The 17,303-nt window shown below is 40.8% G+C and overlaps 3 protein-coding genes across 5 annotated transcripts; all 3 read right to left on the bottom strand.

Annotated features, from left to right (window-relative positions):
* Positions 1-84: 84 nt before the first annotated feature.
* On the bottom strand, positions 85-8,218 carry phtf1 (putative homeodomain transcription factor 1). Of its 3 annotated transcripts, none has more exons than XM_058054978.1 (17): positions 7,933-8,218; positions 7,643-7,734; positions 7,438-7,494; positions 7,304-7,373; positions 7,076-7,234; positions 6,576-6,765; positions 6,362-6,482; positions 6,148-6,282; positions 3,615-3,857; positions 3,409-3,537; positions 2,498-2,767; positions 2,202-2,333; positions 2,037-2,123; positions 1,789-1,944; positions 1,096-1,191; positions 735-860; positions 85-501 (listed from the first exon to the last, which is right to left on the bottom strand). In XM_058054978.1, the coding sequence occupies exons 2-17, from the start codon at positions 7,670-7,672 to the stop codon at positions 481-483; spliced, it is 2,022 nt and encodes a 673-aa protein (XP_057910961.1). In that variant the 5' UTR covers positions 7,673-7,734; positions 7,933-8,218; the 3' UTR covers positions 85-480. The 3 variants fall into 3 exon arrangements, with proteins under 3 accessions (XP_057910961.1, XP_057910962.1, XP_057910963.1); XM_058054979.1 differs by having other exon boundaries at positions 3,615-3,854; XM_058054980.1 differs by lacking the exons at positions 7,643-7,734; positions 7,933-8,218 and having other exon boundaries at positions 7,076-7,127; positions 7,438-7,476.
* Positions 8,219-8,795: 577 nt separating this feature from the next.
* LOC131106082 (olfactory receptor class A-like protein 1) lies at positions 8,796-9,761 on the bottom strand. Its single transcript, XM_058054821.1, has one exon. The coding sequence runs from the start codon at positions 9,738-9,740 to the stop codon at positions 8,796-8,798; it is 945 nt and encodes a 314-aa protein (XP_057910804.1). The 5' UTR covers positions 9,741-9,761.
* Positions 9,762-13,855: 4,094 nt separating this feature from the next.
* On the bottom strand, positions 13,856-14,972 carry LOC131105947 (olfactory receptor class A-like protein 1). Its single transcript, XM_058054514.1, has one exon. It carries the CDS (start codon positions 14,970-14,972, stop codon positions 14,028-14,030), a length of 945 nt encoding a protein of 314 aa, XP_057910497.1. The 3' UTR covers positions 13,856-14,027.
* Positions 14,973-17,303: the final 2,331 nt, after the last annotated feature.

The following is a 17,303-nucleotide window of genomic DNA, read 5'->3' as shown; positions in this document are numbered from 1 at the left end:
GGTCTGCACGCTAACCACTCGACCGCCGTACAGCCATAATAAAGACTTTTGGTACACAATAATGTATGAATGCTCCTTCGTAAATGGAGTAAAAATGTTTTATTCTATGAAACATTTCATGAATTCATTGCATAGTTCTATTCACCAGTGGTCCTCAATAGGGAAGGCAGATAGTGGTAAGAGAACACAAAAGTGCTAAAAATAAATACATGTAATTCCCACTTTCCTTAAGCTGACCACCCGTGCTTATTTGCTAGCATGGCGTATCATTATGTGGTTAATACTTCATTACATTGTTTGTCTGGTTTACTCTCAAGTTTCACTCTGTCATGGTTATTTTTAGCCACATTCAAGGGTCAAAGGTGTTAAGTGTGTGATGACATGTGGTCAGTAGGTTTGCACGAGTAGTGAAGGCAAGAGGTGGCCGCCGGCGTCTGTCTGACCTTCTGGGTATGTTAAGTGCTTTTTGGCGCGTTCACATTAAGGTTTGATTTTCCACAACTGCAAAAGAAGAAGAACATGTTTAACTGTTAAGTCACATTACACATAATAATACAACCATTAATCAGCATTCATTCATCCATCGAGATATTCAGTAGAACATCGGTTTTCATGTGAACTGGTTTTTACCAAAAAGATGTATTTTTCCATACACTGTCTCGGTTAAGGTTTTGTCAGAAATACCAACAAATGGAAACAAATGTACATTTCAATTGCACCAAGTGGAGACTCACTCTAATGTTGAAGCCCAGCAGGTCACTGACCACGGCAGAAACAGCCGACAAGATGACCACCCTGGTGATGTTGTAGATGAGTGGGTTGACGGTCAGACCGAGAAGGCGGAAAGGAGTGTCCAGCTCCTGACGAAGGTTCAGTATTAGGTCACAGGTCAAAAGGGAACCAAAACTGGTACTTCAGTGATAAAACAGCCATTTACTGCATTTTGGGAGATAGTGGCTATAGCCTACAGTATGAGGACTTTGTTAAGAGACCAGCCACATTGGACTAGAAGTTGGCACTACCGAGGTCCTACAAAGTCTCTGTGTATTGCAATGATATGCTATGATGCGTTAACAAGTCACTACCACCTCTCACCTTCATCAGTTTAGTAGCGAGCTTTAAGACATTGTTCACTATATTGAGCTCTTCTTTCTTGTTGGGCTTTTTCTCCATCTTGAGATACAAGTTGATCTGAAAGACACAGGCGACGTAAATGAGACAGCGGCACTCACTGTCCACAATATTAGGTACAATTAGAATAGTGCTAGTTTTGTTTGTTTAAATTACTTATTCATTCATTCATTTTCTACCGCTTATCCTCACGAGGGTCGCGGGGTTGCTGGAGCCTATCCCAGCTGTCTTCTGGCGAGAGGCGGGGTACACCCTGGACTGGTGGCCAGCCAATCACAGGGCACATATAGACAAACAACCATTCACAATCACATTCATAACTATGGACAATTTGGAGTCGCCAATTAACCTAGCATGTTTTTGGAATGTGGGAGGAAACCGGAGTACCCGGAGGAAACCCACGCATGCACGGGGAGAACATGCAAACTCCACACAGAGATGGCCGAGGGTGGAATTGAACTCGGGTCTCTTAGCTGTGAGGTCTGCGCGCTAACCGCTAACTGCCGTGCAGCCCGCATAATTACTTAATGTTATGCAAATATTTTTCGATCATCTTCTAGACGACGACGATGATGATCTCATTGTATAGTATGTAATGTTTAAGAATGCGTTATGCAAGTCAAACAAGTGGAGTCAAGTTCTGCAACTGGTTTTGACCTGCTCAGTGAGCAACACAGAGGAGTTGCTATATTTGCAGTTAGTCTCTGATCCCAGTGTGGCGAGTCTTAGCAGGAAAAGAACAAGCGACGAGGTCCACAACATCAGCTCCCAGTTGGTCAGTGACTCCAGGAAGGTTTTGTGGCTTTGTAAAAGCTTAGAAGAAAAAAAACAACATGGGTGAACTCATTCAAGCGTCATGGCTGCACGATGCATTAGTCATCATGAACTGCATTCCAATGTATTACCTGTGCACAGATGATGAATGAGGTGGAGAGGGCCAGCAGGAAGATGGTGGACACAATGACGTCGACGGAGCGCTGCGGGCCACGCCTCTGCAATGAGTGAGCAAGCAAAGGGCTGTGAGAAAACATGCGGCAAAGCCAACCTGATGATCTTGGAAAGATACACACCCTGAGGAAGGAGCGCAGCGACAGCCACATCTTGATGTTCTGCACCTTCTTCAGGCGGAAGTGAGGGATCTCTGACTTTTTGGCTTTGCGGGCTGACGTGAGGTGGCTGAAGTGTTTGGCGAATAAAAGCCTCTGTTGAGGAGACAATGTACAGTCGTGGATGTTAAAAAAATGCACTTCACTAAGACTAAAATATCATAATTTTTCCTGCATGTGTCTGTTTTTTAAAAATGAGTGAATAACAAAAAACATTTTGTGATGTAAAAATTTCCTTGGTGGAGGTAAGATATACTGGCCTGCTTGTATGTCCTCTCAGCCACACACATCATGAAGAAGAACAACCCTGTGAGACACACTCTCAGCACCGTTGTGATGAAGAAAAAGGCGTAAGCGTGAAAACTGGCCGGACTGAACACTATCTCCACCAGATCGGACGCCGACAGCGAGCAGAGGCTGGACACGTCTAGACGCTGGGCCAAGCGGAAGGCAAAGGGCAGCAGCGCCAGCGTGGCGGTCACCAGTCCACCAAACACCAGGTAGCCCACGCCTTGCTCTGCTAGTTTCACCTGTTAGCGATAGAACGAGACATTTTGTTAGCATGTGTTAGCAAATATTTGTAGTGAGAATCAGCCTTTATGTAATCTGTCTGATCGCCACAATTATATTTCTCTTCCTTAAAAAAAGATATTCACAAGCCATGTAATAATGTATAGTAATACCTTGTTTATTTAATACCATTAATGAATAAACATAATTTTAGTCCATCAACATTAGACTAGGCGGCACGGTGGTCGAGTGGTGCAGACCTCACAGCTAGGAGACCAGGGTTCAATTCCACCCTCGGCCATCTCTGTGTGGAGATGGTCGATTACCCCGTGCATGCGTGGGTTTTCTCCGGGTACTCCGGTTTCCTCCCACATTCCAAAAACATGCTAGGTTAATTAGCGACTCCAAATTGTCCATAGGTATGAATGTGAGTGTGAATGGTTGTTTGTCTATATGTGCCCTGTGATTGGCTGGCCACCAGTCCAGGGTGTACCCCGCCCCTCACCCGAAGTCAGCTGGGATAGGCTCCAGCATACTCACAGTGATGATAAGCGGTATAGAAAATGGATGTATATTTATTTCTTCCATTAACAACATCAGCATGTTTATGTAGTGCATAACATTGTCATGTGACAGGTTATAAAGGTGCCGGCTACTGTACCCGAGTGAGGATGATCCCGCTGATCTCCAACACGGACATGTCTGCTTTCTTACACTCGCCCTGCTCCCATATGATGGCACTGACGCGGTCCTTGGAAGGATGGCACGCCTGGAACCAGGACAGTTGGTGCTGCCACACAATACACATGATTAATGAACATAAATCATAACACGCAAACATCCTTCAAAGTTTGAGGGGAATCGTACTCCAGTGATGCCTTGCAGGCTCTCATCATCGCTACTCAACGTGGTGGTCTGCTGGAGCGCCAAACTGGCAGCGAACCTCCCATTATCATCACTGTCGCTGCTTCCCGTCGAGGCAGAGTCTGAGCCCTGGAGAAGCTCCTCCCACATGGTGTCGTCAGTGTCGGAGGCCAAACGGCTGCCCACGCTCGGTCTGAGGCGCTCCACCTCGCGTGGCTTCACCCTCAAGGCCCCGCCACCTTCCTGCTGTGATACATACAGCATTCAATATGATGCCATGTACAGTCCCTGACAAAAGTCTTGTCGCTTATCCAAGTTGTAGGAACAACAAATAATAACTTGACTTGTAGTTGCTCAATTGGAATCAGAAATGACTTATATGAAAGGCAAAGCCCTCTAGATTATGCTTTTTATATCAAAATAACGTTTTGTACCATTCATTGAGTTTTATCATTTAATTAGGACATAAAGGTCAGATTTTGCTTGGACAAAAGTCTTGTCGCATACAAAAAAATGTAGAAATAATACATATACTTAATTTTGAATACACAAATATGCTACAATAACATCAGAACATAAAGTCATTGTACCTTGGAAAAAAGAATTAATATTGTGTATGGCTTCCATGAGCTTGGAGGACTGCATCCATACGTCTTGGCAATGACTCAAATAACTCATCTGGAATGGCCAAGAAAGCAGTCTTGCAGGACTCCCAGAGTTCATCAGGATTTTTCGGCTTCATCTTCCAAGCCTCCTCCTTCATCTTACCCCAGACATGCTCAATAATGTTCATGTCTGGCGACTGGGCTGGCCAATCCTGGAGCACCTTGACCTTCTTGGCTTTCAGGAACTTGAATGTGGAGGCTGAAGTATGAGAAGGAGCGCCATCCTGCTGCAGAATTTGCCCTTTCTTGTGGTTTGGAACGTAATGGGCAGCGAGAATTTCTTGATATTTCAGGCTGTTGATGTTGCCATCCACTCTGCAGATCTGTCGCACACCCCCATACTGGATGTATCCCCAAACCATGATTTTTCCTCCACCAAACTTGACTGTTTTCTGGGTGAATCTTGGGTCCATGCGGGTTCCAACAGGTCTTCTGCAGTATTTGCGGCGATTGGGATGCAGTTCAATGGATGATTCATCAGAAAAATCAACCTTCTGCCACTTTTCCACTGTCCATCCTTTCTGCAAGCTGTGGGCCTTGGCAAATGCAACACGATTTTTTGGTTGGCTGTTGATGGCAACATCAACAGCCTGAAATATCAAGAAATTCTCGCTGCCCATTACGTTCCAAACCACAAGAAAGGGCAAATTCTGCAGCAGGATGGCGCTCCTTCTCATACTTCAGCCTCCACATCCAAGTTCCTGAAAGCCAAGAAGGTCAAGGTGCTCCAGGATTGGCCAGCCCAGTCGCCAGACATGAACATTATTGAGCATGTCTGGGGTAAGATGAAGGAGGAGGCTTGGAAGATGAAGCCGAAAAATCCTGATGAACTCTGGGAGTCCTGCAAGACTGCTTTCTTGGCCATTCCAGATGAGTTATTTGAGTCATTGCCAAGACGTATGGATGCAGTCCTCCAAGCTCATGGAAGCCATACACAATATTAATTCTTTTTTCCAAGGTACAATGACTTTATGTTCTGATGTTATTGTAGCATATTTGTGTATTCAAAATTAAGTATATGTATTATTTCTACATTTTTTTGTATGCGACAAGACTTTTGTCCAAGCAAAATCTGACCTTTATGTCCTAATTAAATGATAAAACTCAATGAATGGTACAAAACGTTATTTTGATATAAAAAGCATAATCTAGAGGGCTTTGCCTTTCATATAAGTCATTTCTGATTCCAATTGAGCAACTACAAGTCAAGTTATTATTTGTTGTTCCTACAACTTGGATAAGCGACAAGACTTTTGTCAGGGACTGTAGATCTACGCCAATGCAAACCACAATAATGAACATAAGTAAGTAAATGTTGCTGCAGATATGGATAAAGGTGCAAGGATGAATAGAGCTTGTTGTTCAGAATTTTTAATTTGCAAGAATTTCCATTTTGAACAGTTGGATCTTAAGGAGGTTCTAAGTAGAGCTTCAAAAAAATTTGAGGACGCAATTAACTGCAAAAAAAACATAGCTTAAAAAACCATAAAACTTCCTCTAAAATAAAAATAAAATGTTCAAAAAAAGGACTCAGTAATGAGTAGCTGACCCATTCTTGTTAATCACTCCAAAAATTGGTTTGGACATGTTTGATGCCAGTGTTACAAGGATGCTAATGCTAATGTTGCACCAGATGGTGATGATGGCTTCCTGGAGGGTATCGTCTGTCTGGAACTGATGTCCATTTCTTTTGTTTTTGCATTTTGAAGCTCTATTTAGAACCTACTTGAGATCCAACAGTGCAAAATGTAAATTAGTGCTTAATATTTTAATTAGGAGTGTATGTGATATTCAAGACCCACTTAGTAATACAGTATGTTTGACTGCCACCTGCAGGACTGAATGGGGTGAGTATTGCTATTAAGGTTAACCTGAGGCCTCGTTGCAGCTTTTGGGTTGGGCTTCCTCAACCTCGGCACTGCGGGTGGCACTTCCACTGATTGCACTCCGTCTTCTTCCTCACTAGAGAGCTCGTCAGACGCTCCGAAACCTGATTTTCTTTTGCTCTGGAACATCAAAAAAAAGTTTCTAATAATTTACAGAGCAAAAAAAAAAATCACACCAAACCAATTTCTACGTGCTTACTCTTCTCTCATCTTTTCTGTTTAATTGCTGGATTTCGTCTAACTGTGACGAGCCTTGCTGCTCCATGTCCTCGCTCTCATTCTTCTCGTCAGATTTCTTCTGGCCTCTGCCCTTCCTGGGCCTGACGGAGAGAGCAAGAGAGGAGGTGGGAATGCGCAAACAAATGGATGATTATAAAGAAAACTAAAAACAGCCAAGTGCTACGGCAACTCACCTCCTCCTACGGGCCGGGCTGGTGCCACTATTGCTATTGCCGGGAGATAGACCACTCAAGGGCCACCGGCTACACTCGGTGGACACAATCTGGCAGTGCACGGTGCCTAGCAACAGCATCAGACACATAGGCCCAAACACCTCACTGGCAGTGGCACTGGGGACCTCCATGTAGAGGAGCACTGCGGCCACTAGAGGGCGAAAAACAATGATAAGCGGTCTCCCAGTAAATACACTATCAGGTATAAAATTGTGTTGACAATAATAATAATAATAATACATTGTGTTGTTTTTTTTTTTTACAAGATAATTTAAATATCTAAGCGTTTAGAATTGTTTGAAATAACCACTTAAAGTAACTTATTGCAAAAATAAGTAAACAAGAAGTAAACAAAGATAAACTCTGCACTGTACTGAAATTTAAATTAAAAATTAATATCACATTATTGTTTTTGTGTTTATAACCTCATCCATTTCAGCTCTTCTTTGGAGGCAACTAACCTTGCATGAAGTACAGCACCAGAATACAAACGGAGATGGATTTGGATGTGACCTGGATCCACCACGGGAAAAAGAAAGGAAACAGTAACACTCTGACCAGACCCTTGCGAGTCAAAGCTGTCCATGGACGTGCTGGCTTGGCTTTGCTGAATGTGGACCCTACAAGGTGAGAGTTTGAACACCAGTGATGGCTCCTTGTTTGTTATGTGATGCATAGTGGACTCTCACCTCTTACTAAGTCGACATCGATGAGGTCTGACTTGATGTGACCGGTTTTCCTCGGTTTGCTGTCCAAACCCTAATTGATAAGTAAAGGTTACTTAGATACACAAACACAGAAGAAACATTTCTTGTTGTCTTACATTTAAGTCTGTCTGCTCCAGCGATTTCTCCCAAACTTGTTGGTCGTAGGCGCCTATCTGAGGCAGGAAAAACATTCTACTTTATGCAAATGACAAATCACTGATGCATTTTTATTCCATTCAAGCAGCTATCATTGAATTTGTGCTCCCCTGGGCCTTTAACGGCCACTTTATACAAAACATGCACCTGCCCACGTGATCATACCTTCTCTTGATACCAGGATATTCTGGCCATTGTGTTTTGGTGCTCGAACCACTGATCCAGAGTCAGCTCAATTCACATAGAACACAGAAGAGCTGAGGACAGAATAAAAACATCACGAAAGAAAACAATTGATGGGAAAAAACTCGTTGAACTTAATAGAAAGAACAGCATGTTCCTTAGCGATTTAACAGGATATTTAGTTGTAAAGTTATATAAAGAATAGCTGTGCAACAAGTAACCCGTAGCCATTTACTTATTAACTACAGTAACATGCAAATATCCAAACTTACCTGGTATAAATCGCAAAGCTGCCACATTTTGGGGGATGCAAGGCATTCATAAGAGAAGGCACTGCCGTTCGTTCATGTTTAAATACCACATACATTTGTTATCGTTCCAGTGTTCCGGTGTTGTCTTTTCAGGCTTCACCCTTCACTTCCTCGACGTGAAAGTTGACCGAAAGAGTTAAAAGTCCCATACATGTAACGAAGTAAGCATAATTGTGTTTATTTAAAGGGATTCTTATCGAAGTGGAGTTTTTGCAATACACTAATCTTCCGCACTCCTTTTCCGGGTTTGTTGTGGAAATGTGTTAAATTAGTTTCCCCTGGTTTATGCTTTTCAGGAGTTTTTCGCTCGCCCGATTAAAAGCCACTGTTGTTGTACGATAATAAATAGCAATTATGAATAAATTTAATTAAGTGAGAATACATTTCAGTGTTGTACATGTGCTTTAATCAACATATAGAACAAAGTGGGAGAGATTGATCGCCTGTCAGACAACAAAAGAGCTCCATAATCAGGGGATACGTTGGACTTTTTTTTTTTTTTAGCCAATCAGAGGTATGGATAAGACAAATACAAGTAACCCATCTGTAGTCTGCTGTTTATTTTAATTTTTTTTAAATATTGTAATTTAAATCAGACCTTTTCGTTGTCAATTCTCAGAATGATGTCGCGATATTACAGTTGCTATGTTCCTTTTTGTGCATTCCTGTTTATTTTATACTATGATGCATCAGTAACAATGGACCCTGTTACTACATATATTGTCTGAAGCACTTGTGAGGTTCCATGTCTAGTGAAGTTCAAAAAGACAAATGGACCAAAAGAAGAGTTGATATGTAATAATATCTATTAAGAGAAAAAAAAGTCATTTATCATGTGACTCCTGAGTGTCCGTTGATGCTGGTTGGTCTTGCTCGACCGCACACAGGATTTTGGCCTTGACCTTCTTGTTGGAAGAGATAATGAAGTATGGGCTGAGGGAAGCATAGCAGGAGGAGAAGAACACTCTCATGTCAGCCACCACAGGGGACACCTTGGATTCAGTCAGCATGTAGATCCAGATTATGTTATCGATGCCAAAGAATAAGACATACAGGACCACTAAAGTAACCACAGTCTTGGCTGCTCTGGTCTCCACTCCGCCACCTTGGGAGCGACGGATCGCTCTCACTTGGCGACTGTGGTGATGGAGAAGAAGTAGTATGTAACCACTTGAGGCTACCATTAGCGCCACAAATGCAAAATCCCTTCCGGAGACAGCGACCCCATTGATGACATAGGACAAGTTGTCCCTGAAGTCCACATGACAAAAGCCCAAGTTGAGCGTGAAGGCCGGAACGGTGCCATTCCTTGGAGCCATGGAGAAGAAAGGTGCTGCGATGCATATGGCCATGTTGAGCAACCAGAGTCCAGCAAAGGTGGGGACGACCAAAGAAGGAAGCGCTGGCTTCAGTCTGGACAAGCGGGGCCCGGCGGGGGCGATGGTGACCGCCTGGAACACACTCAGCATGCATGTGATGCACACTGACAACGCCCGACCGATACGATACCCGTAAATGACCACCTTGCAGCCCGCGTCGTTGAGCAGGTTTGTGAGGCCAAACACGGTCATGGTCTGGGGGACGCAGCGGGTCAGCAAGAGCATGAGGTTGGCGAAGGCCAGGTGGCACAGGATCATGTCCACAGGAAGCAGCTTGGGCTCGGTGAAGATGATGTGGGCGTAAGCCAGCAGAACCACGGCGTTCCCCAAGATGCCCATACCTGTTTGCAAGAGGAAGGAGACGCCTTTGATGGTTACACACAGGTCCATACCACCGATGCCTAGACCAGCAGACACAGAAGAACACGTATTAGAAACACACTCCACTAAAAAACACATTAAATTATTAATCATATTATGGGGAAAATCAAATAAAACAAAAGCACCAAAGTTCATCTCACCCGAGGAAGCGGATGGTACGCTGGTTGTGTTGCTGATAAACTCTTTAGTAGTCCACTTGATGCCACTTATAGCCTCCCATCTCCTTGGAGACCTTTATGCTGTGCCTTTATTGAAATTAATTCAGCAAATTAAAGCTAATTAAAACTAATTATTTCATTTATCCCAGGGGTATGACAAAGGTGGCTCAGGGAATAATCATGATATTGTTTGTTAATCCCAATTATGGTTAAAGTGCTGCCTGTTTTTCATATTTTCTTTTGCAGACAACATGAATCCAGAAAAAAATATATTATATATATTTTTATAATCATTACACAAATGGTCGATGACTTGCCTTTGCAAAAATGGTTTCCTTTTTCATGTTTATTAACCAATATTGAGCTAATTTGATATTCCTGACTTATACTTTGAAAGATCAACAAATGCGGAGGCCATTTTTATTTAATTTTGTAAACAAGCTCAAACCTAACATGTAGGTACAGTATGCTGAGAAGTTATATATACATATATATATATATATATATATATATATATATATATATATATATATATATATATATATATATTCAAAGGAAAAAAAAACAGCCTTCATGTATAATTAGTGCTATTTTAATTAACATTTCAACTTTATTTCAAGATTTCTTGTTTAATAATACAGTCAGGCTGCACGTTGGTTGAGTGGTTAGCACGCAGGCCAAACAGCTAGGAGACCCGAGTTCAATCCCACGCTCGGCCATCTCTGTGTGTGGAGTTTGCATGTTCTCCCCGTGCATGCGTGGGTTTTCTCCGGGTACTCCGGTTTCCTCCCACATTCCAAAAACATGCTAGGTTAATTAGCGACTCCAAATTGTCCATAGGTATGAATGTGAGTGTGAATGGTTGTTTGTCTATATGTGCCCTGTGATTGGCTGGCCACCAGTCCAGGAGGATAAGCGGTAGAAAATGAATGAATGAATGAATAATACAGTCTTCCCTCACCATAAATTGTGCTGTTTTGTGGTTGAATATTTTTTTACATATTTCTTGTCTAAATGAAGTATTTTTAAGCATAAAAATGGCAAAATTAAATAAAATACATATATGATCCCTTCAGAGGATCAATTCAAAGATAAATATGTCATTTTCTACACCAGTCACTGGGTGTCAGTAATGTAATGTTTGAATTATCCCACAACAATCATTCTTATGAACTAATTCGCTACCAAGATATATGTAGATGATTTTTTTAATCCAAATGCCCAATTCCAAAGACACATTTATACATTGTCACACTTTGTTGTTATTTTTTTTTTGCACGAGAATCAAAAAGAGGTGATGATGCAACTCCACAATAGAAAAGATCATGATTAGTGTAGTTAGATTAGATTATTTTAGTGGTAGGTTAGTGCTGCTTTGTGTAGTTAAAAATAAATGTCCTGCTTTTGTTTTCGAGTTATTAAGTTTAGTTATTAAGTCTTGTTTATTTAGAAGGTGATTATGTAATATAAGCCAAAACTTAAATCATTTCCTGGAAGTGTTACACTGGAACATGTGTGCTTGTTGTTGAATGAGGCATCAGGAGGCTTCAAGGTCCGCAGTTGTTGTGCTTTAGCTTCCACACTCTTCCCCTTCAGGTCCCAAGAGCACATTTAGTAACGCAGAGCAGCGAGACAATTAGCGCAATAACCACATGTTTCAACTAATTGGGGAGATAGGGACAAGCTGTAATTATTCATTTGAATCGGACTTTCTTGTAACAAAACAATCACATTAAACCAGTAATTAAAATTGTGATTTATTTAAGCTATTCTAGAAGTAATTATGAGGTTATTTCCAATCTTTCTTTAATGATCTTTAGTGATGAAATAGTTGTTTAAAGCATAAAGCATCTTTTCTCTAGGGAGTGGCTTATTTGTGTTATTATGGTATGTGTGTGTTTCACATGTTTACATGTTCAGAGAGCTCATTAAAATGGCGAGTTCAAGCATGTCCCTCTCGGCGGACTTTCATTATCAAAGTTGACTCACCATAGATAACATGTTTGCATCACTTATCTATTTAGATAACAAATCATTCATATGATTTATTTATCAAAAATCATTTAGCACTTTTAACACTACAATGGGCTTTTGTGAGGACAGTGAAATGTGTTACCATCTTTTAGTTAGCGTAGTCCTTTTTATTGACCGGTACTACTTGTATCTACGTAGCATCAAAATGACAGTGGCTGGTGGTAAACACGCAGAAAGGTTCGAACACACAAACACCTTAAAAACACATGCAAAAGAAAAAACCTTCAATGCAAAAACTAATGTTTTAAACTAGGGTGACCAAAGATCCTATTTTCCCAGCACAGAACATGCAAACTCCACACAGAGATGGCCGAGGGTGGAATCGAACTCGGGTCTCCTAGCTGTGAGGCCTGCGCACTAACCACTCACAAATGTTATTTCACAAATAAAAACAGAGAACCAAGTGAAACCCCACACAAGCATTTATTTACATTTACTGTAAATGTCTAATTAGCTGTCAAATTCTGATGTGTTCAAGCTCATCATGTAAATAGGAAATGCTAATAGTAGCATGTACGCAGGATTTCCATCGTAAATTAGTATGGAGCTATAAATGGATTTAATTGATGTGGAATGTCACAGAGAAATGAGAAGTTGTAATTCCCATGCTTTATTTATGTATTATCAAGAAAAATAATGAAGAACATTACCAGCACCTCCAAAACCGAGGATGAGGTGCTCTTTGGAACAATGACAGGAAATTGGATTTTATTGAGGTCTATTATTATCCATAAAATAACAAGATTAAAGAGTGCAATATTTGACTTTATTTACAGTATGTATGTTGAGTTTTATTGCACTAAAGGTTCTGAAAAGGAATTGAGCTGGGGTCTTTATTGAGAACCTGTTATCTGTCTGCTGAGCAAGCAGGTAGAGACCAAATGTCAGCGGGAGTAGAACAACACTGATACTAACCCCCCCGCCCCCCAATTATTTGAGAAACACTGCCTACAGACAAGCAATAATATGTCATTTCCACCTGGGTCCTAAAGACCATATTTTTTTCAAGTTGTATTATTATTTATGTAAATAAAGCATGGGAATTAGAACATCCCATAAGATTCAAATCAACACATCATTTCTCTGTGACATTCCACATCAATAAAATCCATTCCATCAACAAATGTGCTAGCTCCATACTAAGCTTTGCTTCTTCCTACTCTTTTTGGATGTGAATGTGAATTGTTTATGTGAAGCATTCAATTGTAATCTGATGCATGTTCAAATAAAATTAAACCATTTTATTATGGTCATATCACCTCGTACTTCGGTATGTGACAAAAATAAAATAAAAAAAAAAAAATCAAACAAAAAAAAAGTAAAAAATTAAAACAATAAAATTTAACAAAATAAAGTAAAAAAAAACTTTAAAATATATTAGGAAAGCAGGAAGTGAACAAATGTAACAGTTACTGATTGTATGTGGAATCAAACTATGGAATGGATTGAGTAAGGAAGTCAAACAATGCACAACGATGAGCCAATTCAAGAAACAATACAAGCAGTTGATGTTTGCTAAATACAAGGATGAAGAGTCTTGAACCAGTCATGATGTGCTATATATATCACTATATTGACACTTACTATGGTACCCATTATGTCATTGGATGGTCATATCACCTCGTACTTTGGTACGAGGTACATTATTTAAAAAAATAAAAATAAAAAAAACAAAACAAAAAAAAAACCCCAAAAACCTTAAACTGTATTATGGAAAGCAGGAAGTGAACAAATGTAACAGTTACTCATTGTAAAAGTACCAGATGGAGGGGTAGGATTTAATAAGCTTTGCTTCTTCCTACTCCTTTTGGACATGTGGAACTGTGAACTGATTATGGGATGCATTCAATTGTAATCTGATGCATGTTCAAATGAAATCAAACCATTACCATTACCATTATTTTATTTTGTGGAATTCTTTCCATTGCTAGATTGTGTTAGGTGCACGCCAACAGTCATTTCTTGCTTGAAAAAAACCTTACATTTAAATGCTTTATTGCATATTAAACAGTCAGACAGCAAAATAAAGTTGCTAGCTTTGTACCACCAAAAGTCGCATAATAAAGATACTTGTGATGTGTTTATCTATGATATAATAAAGCTATCATTTAACATGTGACTCCTGAGTGTCAATTGATGCTGGTTGGTCTTGCTCGACCGCACACAGGATTTTGGTCTTGATTTTCTTGTTGGAGGAGATAATGAAGTATGGGCTGAGGGAAGCATAGCAGGAGGAGAAGAACACTCTCATGTCAGCCACCACAGGGGACACCTTGGTTTCAGTCAGCATGTAGATCCAGATTATGTTATCGATGCCAAAGAATAAGACATACAGGACCACTAAAGTAACCACAGACTTGGCTGCTCTGGTCTCCGCTCCGCCTCCTTGGGAGCGACGGATCGCTTTCATCTGGTGACTGTGGTGATGGAGAAGAAGTAGGATATAAACGCTGGAGGCCACCATTAGCGCCACAAAGCAAAAATCCCTTCCGGATGATAATACCCCTTTTATGATGTAAGTCAGGCTGTTTTTGAAGTCCACATGACAAAAACCGACGTTGATGGTAAAAGCGGGGATGGTGCCATTACGTGGAGCTTTAGCGTGAAAAAAGGTTTGAAAGTATATGGCAGAGTTGAGCAACCAGAGTCCAGCAAAGGTGGGGAGAACCAAAGAAGGAAGTGCTGACTTCAGTTTGGACAAGCGGGGCCCGGCGGGGGCGACGGTGACCGCCTGGAACACACTCAGCATGCATGTGATGCACACTGACAACGCCCGACTGATACGATAGCTGAAAATGATCACCTTGCAGCCCGCGTCGTTGAACAAATCGGTGTAGCCGAACACGGTCAAGGTCTGTGGAACGCCGCGTGTCAGCATCAGCATGAGGTGAGCGAAGGCCAGGTGGCACAGGATCATGTCCACAGGAAGCAGCTTGGGCTCGGTGAAGATGATGTGGGCGTAAGCCAGCAGAACCACGGCGTTCCCCAAGATGCCCATACCTGTTTGCAAAAGGAAGGAGACGCCTTTGATGGTTACACACAGGTCCATACCACCGATGCCTAGACCAGCAGACACAGAAGAACACCTGTTAGAAACCTGATACAAGAACCTCACCTACGTCACCTAAAGCAATCTCACCTAAGAAAGCGAGTGGCACCAAGACTCAAGACTGAATTTATAGTCTTTAGTCTCCTTGGAGTTTGTTCAAATTCAAAACAATAACAAACTACAAAAAAACCCATAAGGAATGGAATCATCTCAGGGGGAAACGTACAGGTTGATGCAGGTGGCTCAGGGAATATCGATGATCTCTTGTTTTTCATCACATTTTTCATCCAATTATTCCTCATTTTTAATTTCAGAATGAGACCAAACAGGAATAGATGAAGCGTCGTCGGAGGATTATCCAGATGTTACAGTTCCGGTCTTTCATGGATGGATAATTGTGTTTGCTTCTGACGATCTGCAGCCATTTTTTTCAGAATCAGAATCAGAAATTGTTTATTGCCATGTATGATCAAATACATACTAGGAATTTGTTTTGGTGAAGTAGGTGCAGACACATCTATTAAAAAATTAAAATACAAAATATACACAATAAACAGTATAAATATACATATATACACAGCTTTTTGTTTGTTATTCCAGTCTGATTGTTGGATGTAACACAAAAAAAGCCAACCACAAAAGCATCACTGATAAATAGGTGGTTGTTGGTTCAATCCTCAGTACCCCCATGACCTTTAGGAAGTATCCTTAGGTAAGATACCGAACCCTGAGTTGCTTCTGATGCTGTGATACCAGTCGGTCGATTAGTAACAGTGTCAACAGTGTCCTCACTGTGATATCTCCATCTGTCCAACACTGGTTCAACGACCAAAAATGACCAAAAATAAGTGTGAATGCACCCTGACGCATTTCCGGAATATTCTTGACTTTTGTTGAAAGTAGTTATGTTATGTCCATAAACCAGGAAGTAGCTTGTTATATAGGACAGAGAAACAACCAAAAATATGGAAACCACTGAGTGATATTTCAATTTGTAAATATTAAGACCAATGACAGCTGACCACTGCACGGTGACCGAGTGGTTAGCGCGCATGCCTCACAGCTAAGAGACCCGAGTTCGATTCCACCCTCGGGCATCTCTGTGTGGAGTTTGCATGTTCTCCCTGGGCATTTGTGTTTTTTTCCGGGTACTCCTGTTTCCTCCCACATTCCAAAAACATGCTAGGTTAATTAGCGACTCCAAATTGTCCATAGGTATGAATGTGAGTGTGAATGGTTGTTTGTCTATATGTGCTGGGATAGGCTCCAGCACCCCTGCGACCCTTGGCAAGTCTTGTCATCAGCGCCTGACTCTGTTAAATGACCAATGAAAGGGATACATGAACAGTGAGGTTACTTTTACCTTCATGAAGACACCACCTTCTTGTTTTGCAATGAGTTATTTCTCAATTTCAATCATGTTTCTCCTTCTCTTAACTTTCTTTGGTTTATTTTGATTATATTTTTGATGAACAGAAAAAAAAGCAGAGACTTGGAGTAATAAACACGAGTGAATTAAAAAAATAACTCATGGCAAAACACAAATGTGGTGTCTGTGTTGATATCACTGTACTATTGTGTTTTCAGTGAAAGTCAAAGTCACCTTAAATGTTCATTTATCCCATTCATTCATCATTTCTATACATCATATGCACTTTGAATTTTTTTCTACGTGTAAAACTAAATTGTAAAACTATACAAACATGTTTTGCATGAACATTTTTGGCTTTCTGGAAGGGGTTAATAAGATTTACATGTATTTCTTATGGTAAAAACTTAAACTGTTAGAGTCGGACTTTTTGGAATTCAACTTCAAACTTTGTTGGGATGTTGGTGGCAACCCTCGGAACGAGTATCTCAAGAAAACATGAGTGTATGTGAGTGTGTCAATGATCTAATTGTATTCTAATGACATTTCCCAGAAGAGTTACTGCAACATACACGCTTGTTGTTGAATGAGCCATCAGGAGGCTTCCAAGTGGATGGTTACTGTGTTTTTCACGTGCACACTTTTCCCCTTCCATGTCCCGGGAGCATGTTTAGTAACGCAGAGCAGCAAGACAATTAGTGCAATAGCTACACATGTTTCAACTAATTGGGGAGATCGGGACAAGCTGTTAGCGTTCATTTAAATCTCAGGGTTGGCCACACAATCACATTAAACCAACAACAAGTTGTTTTTTTCACACCAATAATAATTATTTATTATGAGGTTAGTGCATGTTTGTGTTATTATCATATGTGTGTATGTGCTTTACATGTTTACATGTTCGGAGAGCTCATTAAAATGGCGAGTTCAAGCATGTCCTTCTCAGCGGACTGCATCATGTA

The sequence above is a fragment of the Doryrhamphus excisus genome, chromosome 18 (assembly GCF_030265055.1).
Source record: "Doryrhamphus excisus isolate RoL2022-K1 chromosome 18, RoL_Dexc_1.0, whole genome shotgun sequence".
NCBI lineage: Eukaryota > Metazoa > Chordata > Actinopteri > Syngnathiformes > Syngnathidae > Doryrhamphus > Doryrhamphus excisus.
The sequence above is the reverse complement of the archived record's forward strand: the minus strand, read 5'-3'. Positions and strand labels throughout refer to the sequence as shown.

Bases quoted from the DNA above. Each gene is read 5' to 3' on its own strand.
- phtf1 (XM_058054978.1), bottom strand. From the start codon at position 7,672: ATGGCCAGAATATCCTGGTATCAAGAGAAG. The intron at 7,495-7,642 runs GTATGATCACGT...TTCCTGCCTCAG, and splicing joins TATCCTGGTATCAAGAGAAG to ATAGGCGCCTACGACCAACA. The intron at 7,374-7,437 runs GTAAGACAACAA...CTTATCAATTAG, and splicing joins TGGAGCAGACAGACTTAAAT to GGTTTGGACAGCAAACCGAG.
- LOC131106082 (XM_058054821.1), bottom strand. From the start codon at position 9,740: ATGGACCTGTGTGTAACCATCAAAGGCGTCTCCTTCCTCTTGCAAACA.
- LOC131105947 (XM_058054514.1), bottom strand. From the start codon at position 14,972: ATGGACCTGTGTGTAACCATCAAAGGCGTCTCCTTCCTTTTGCAAACA.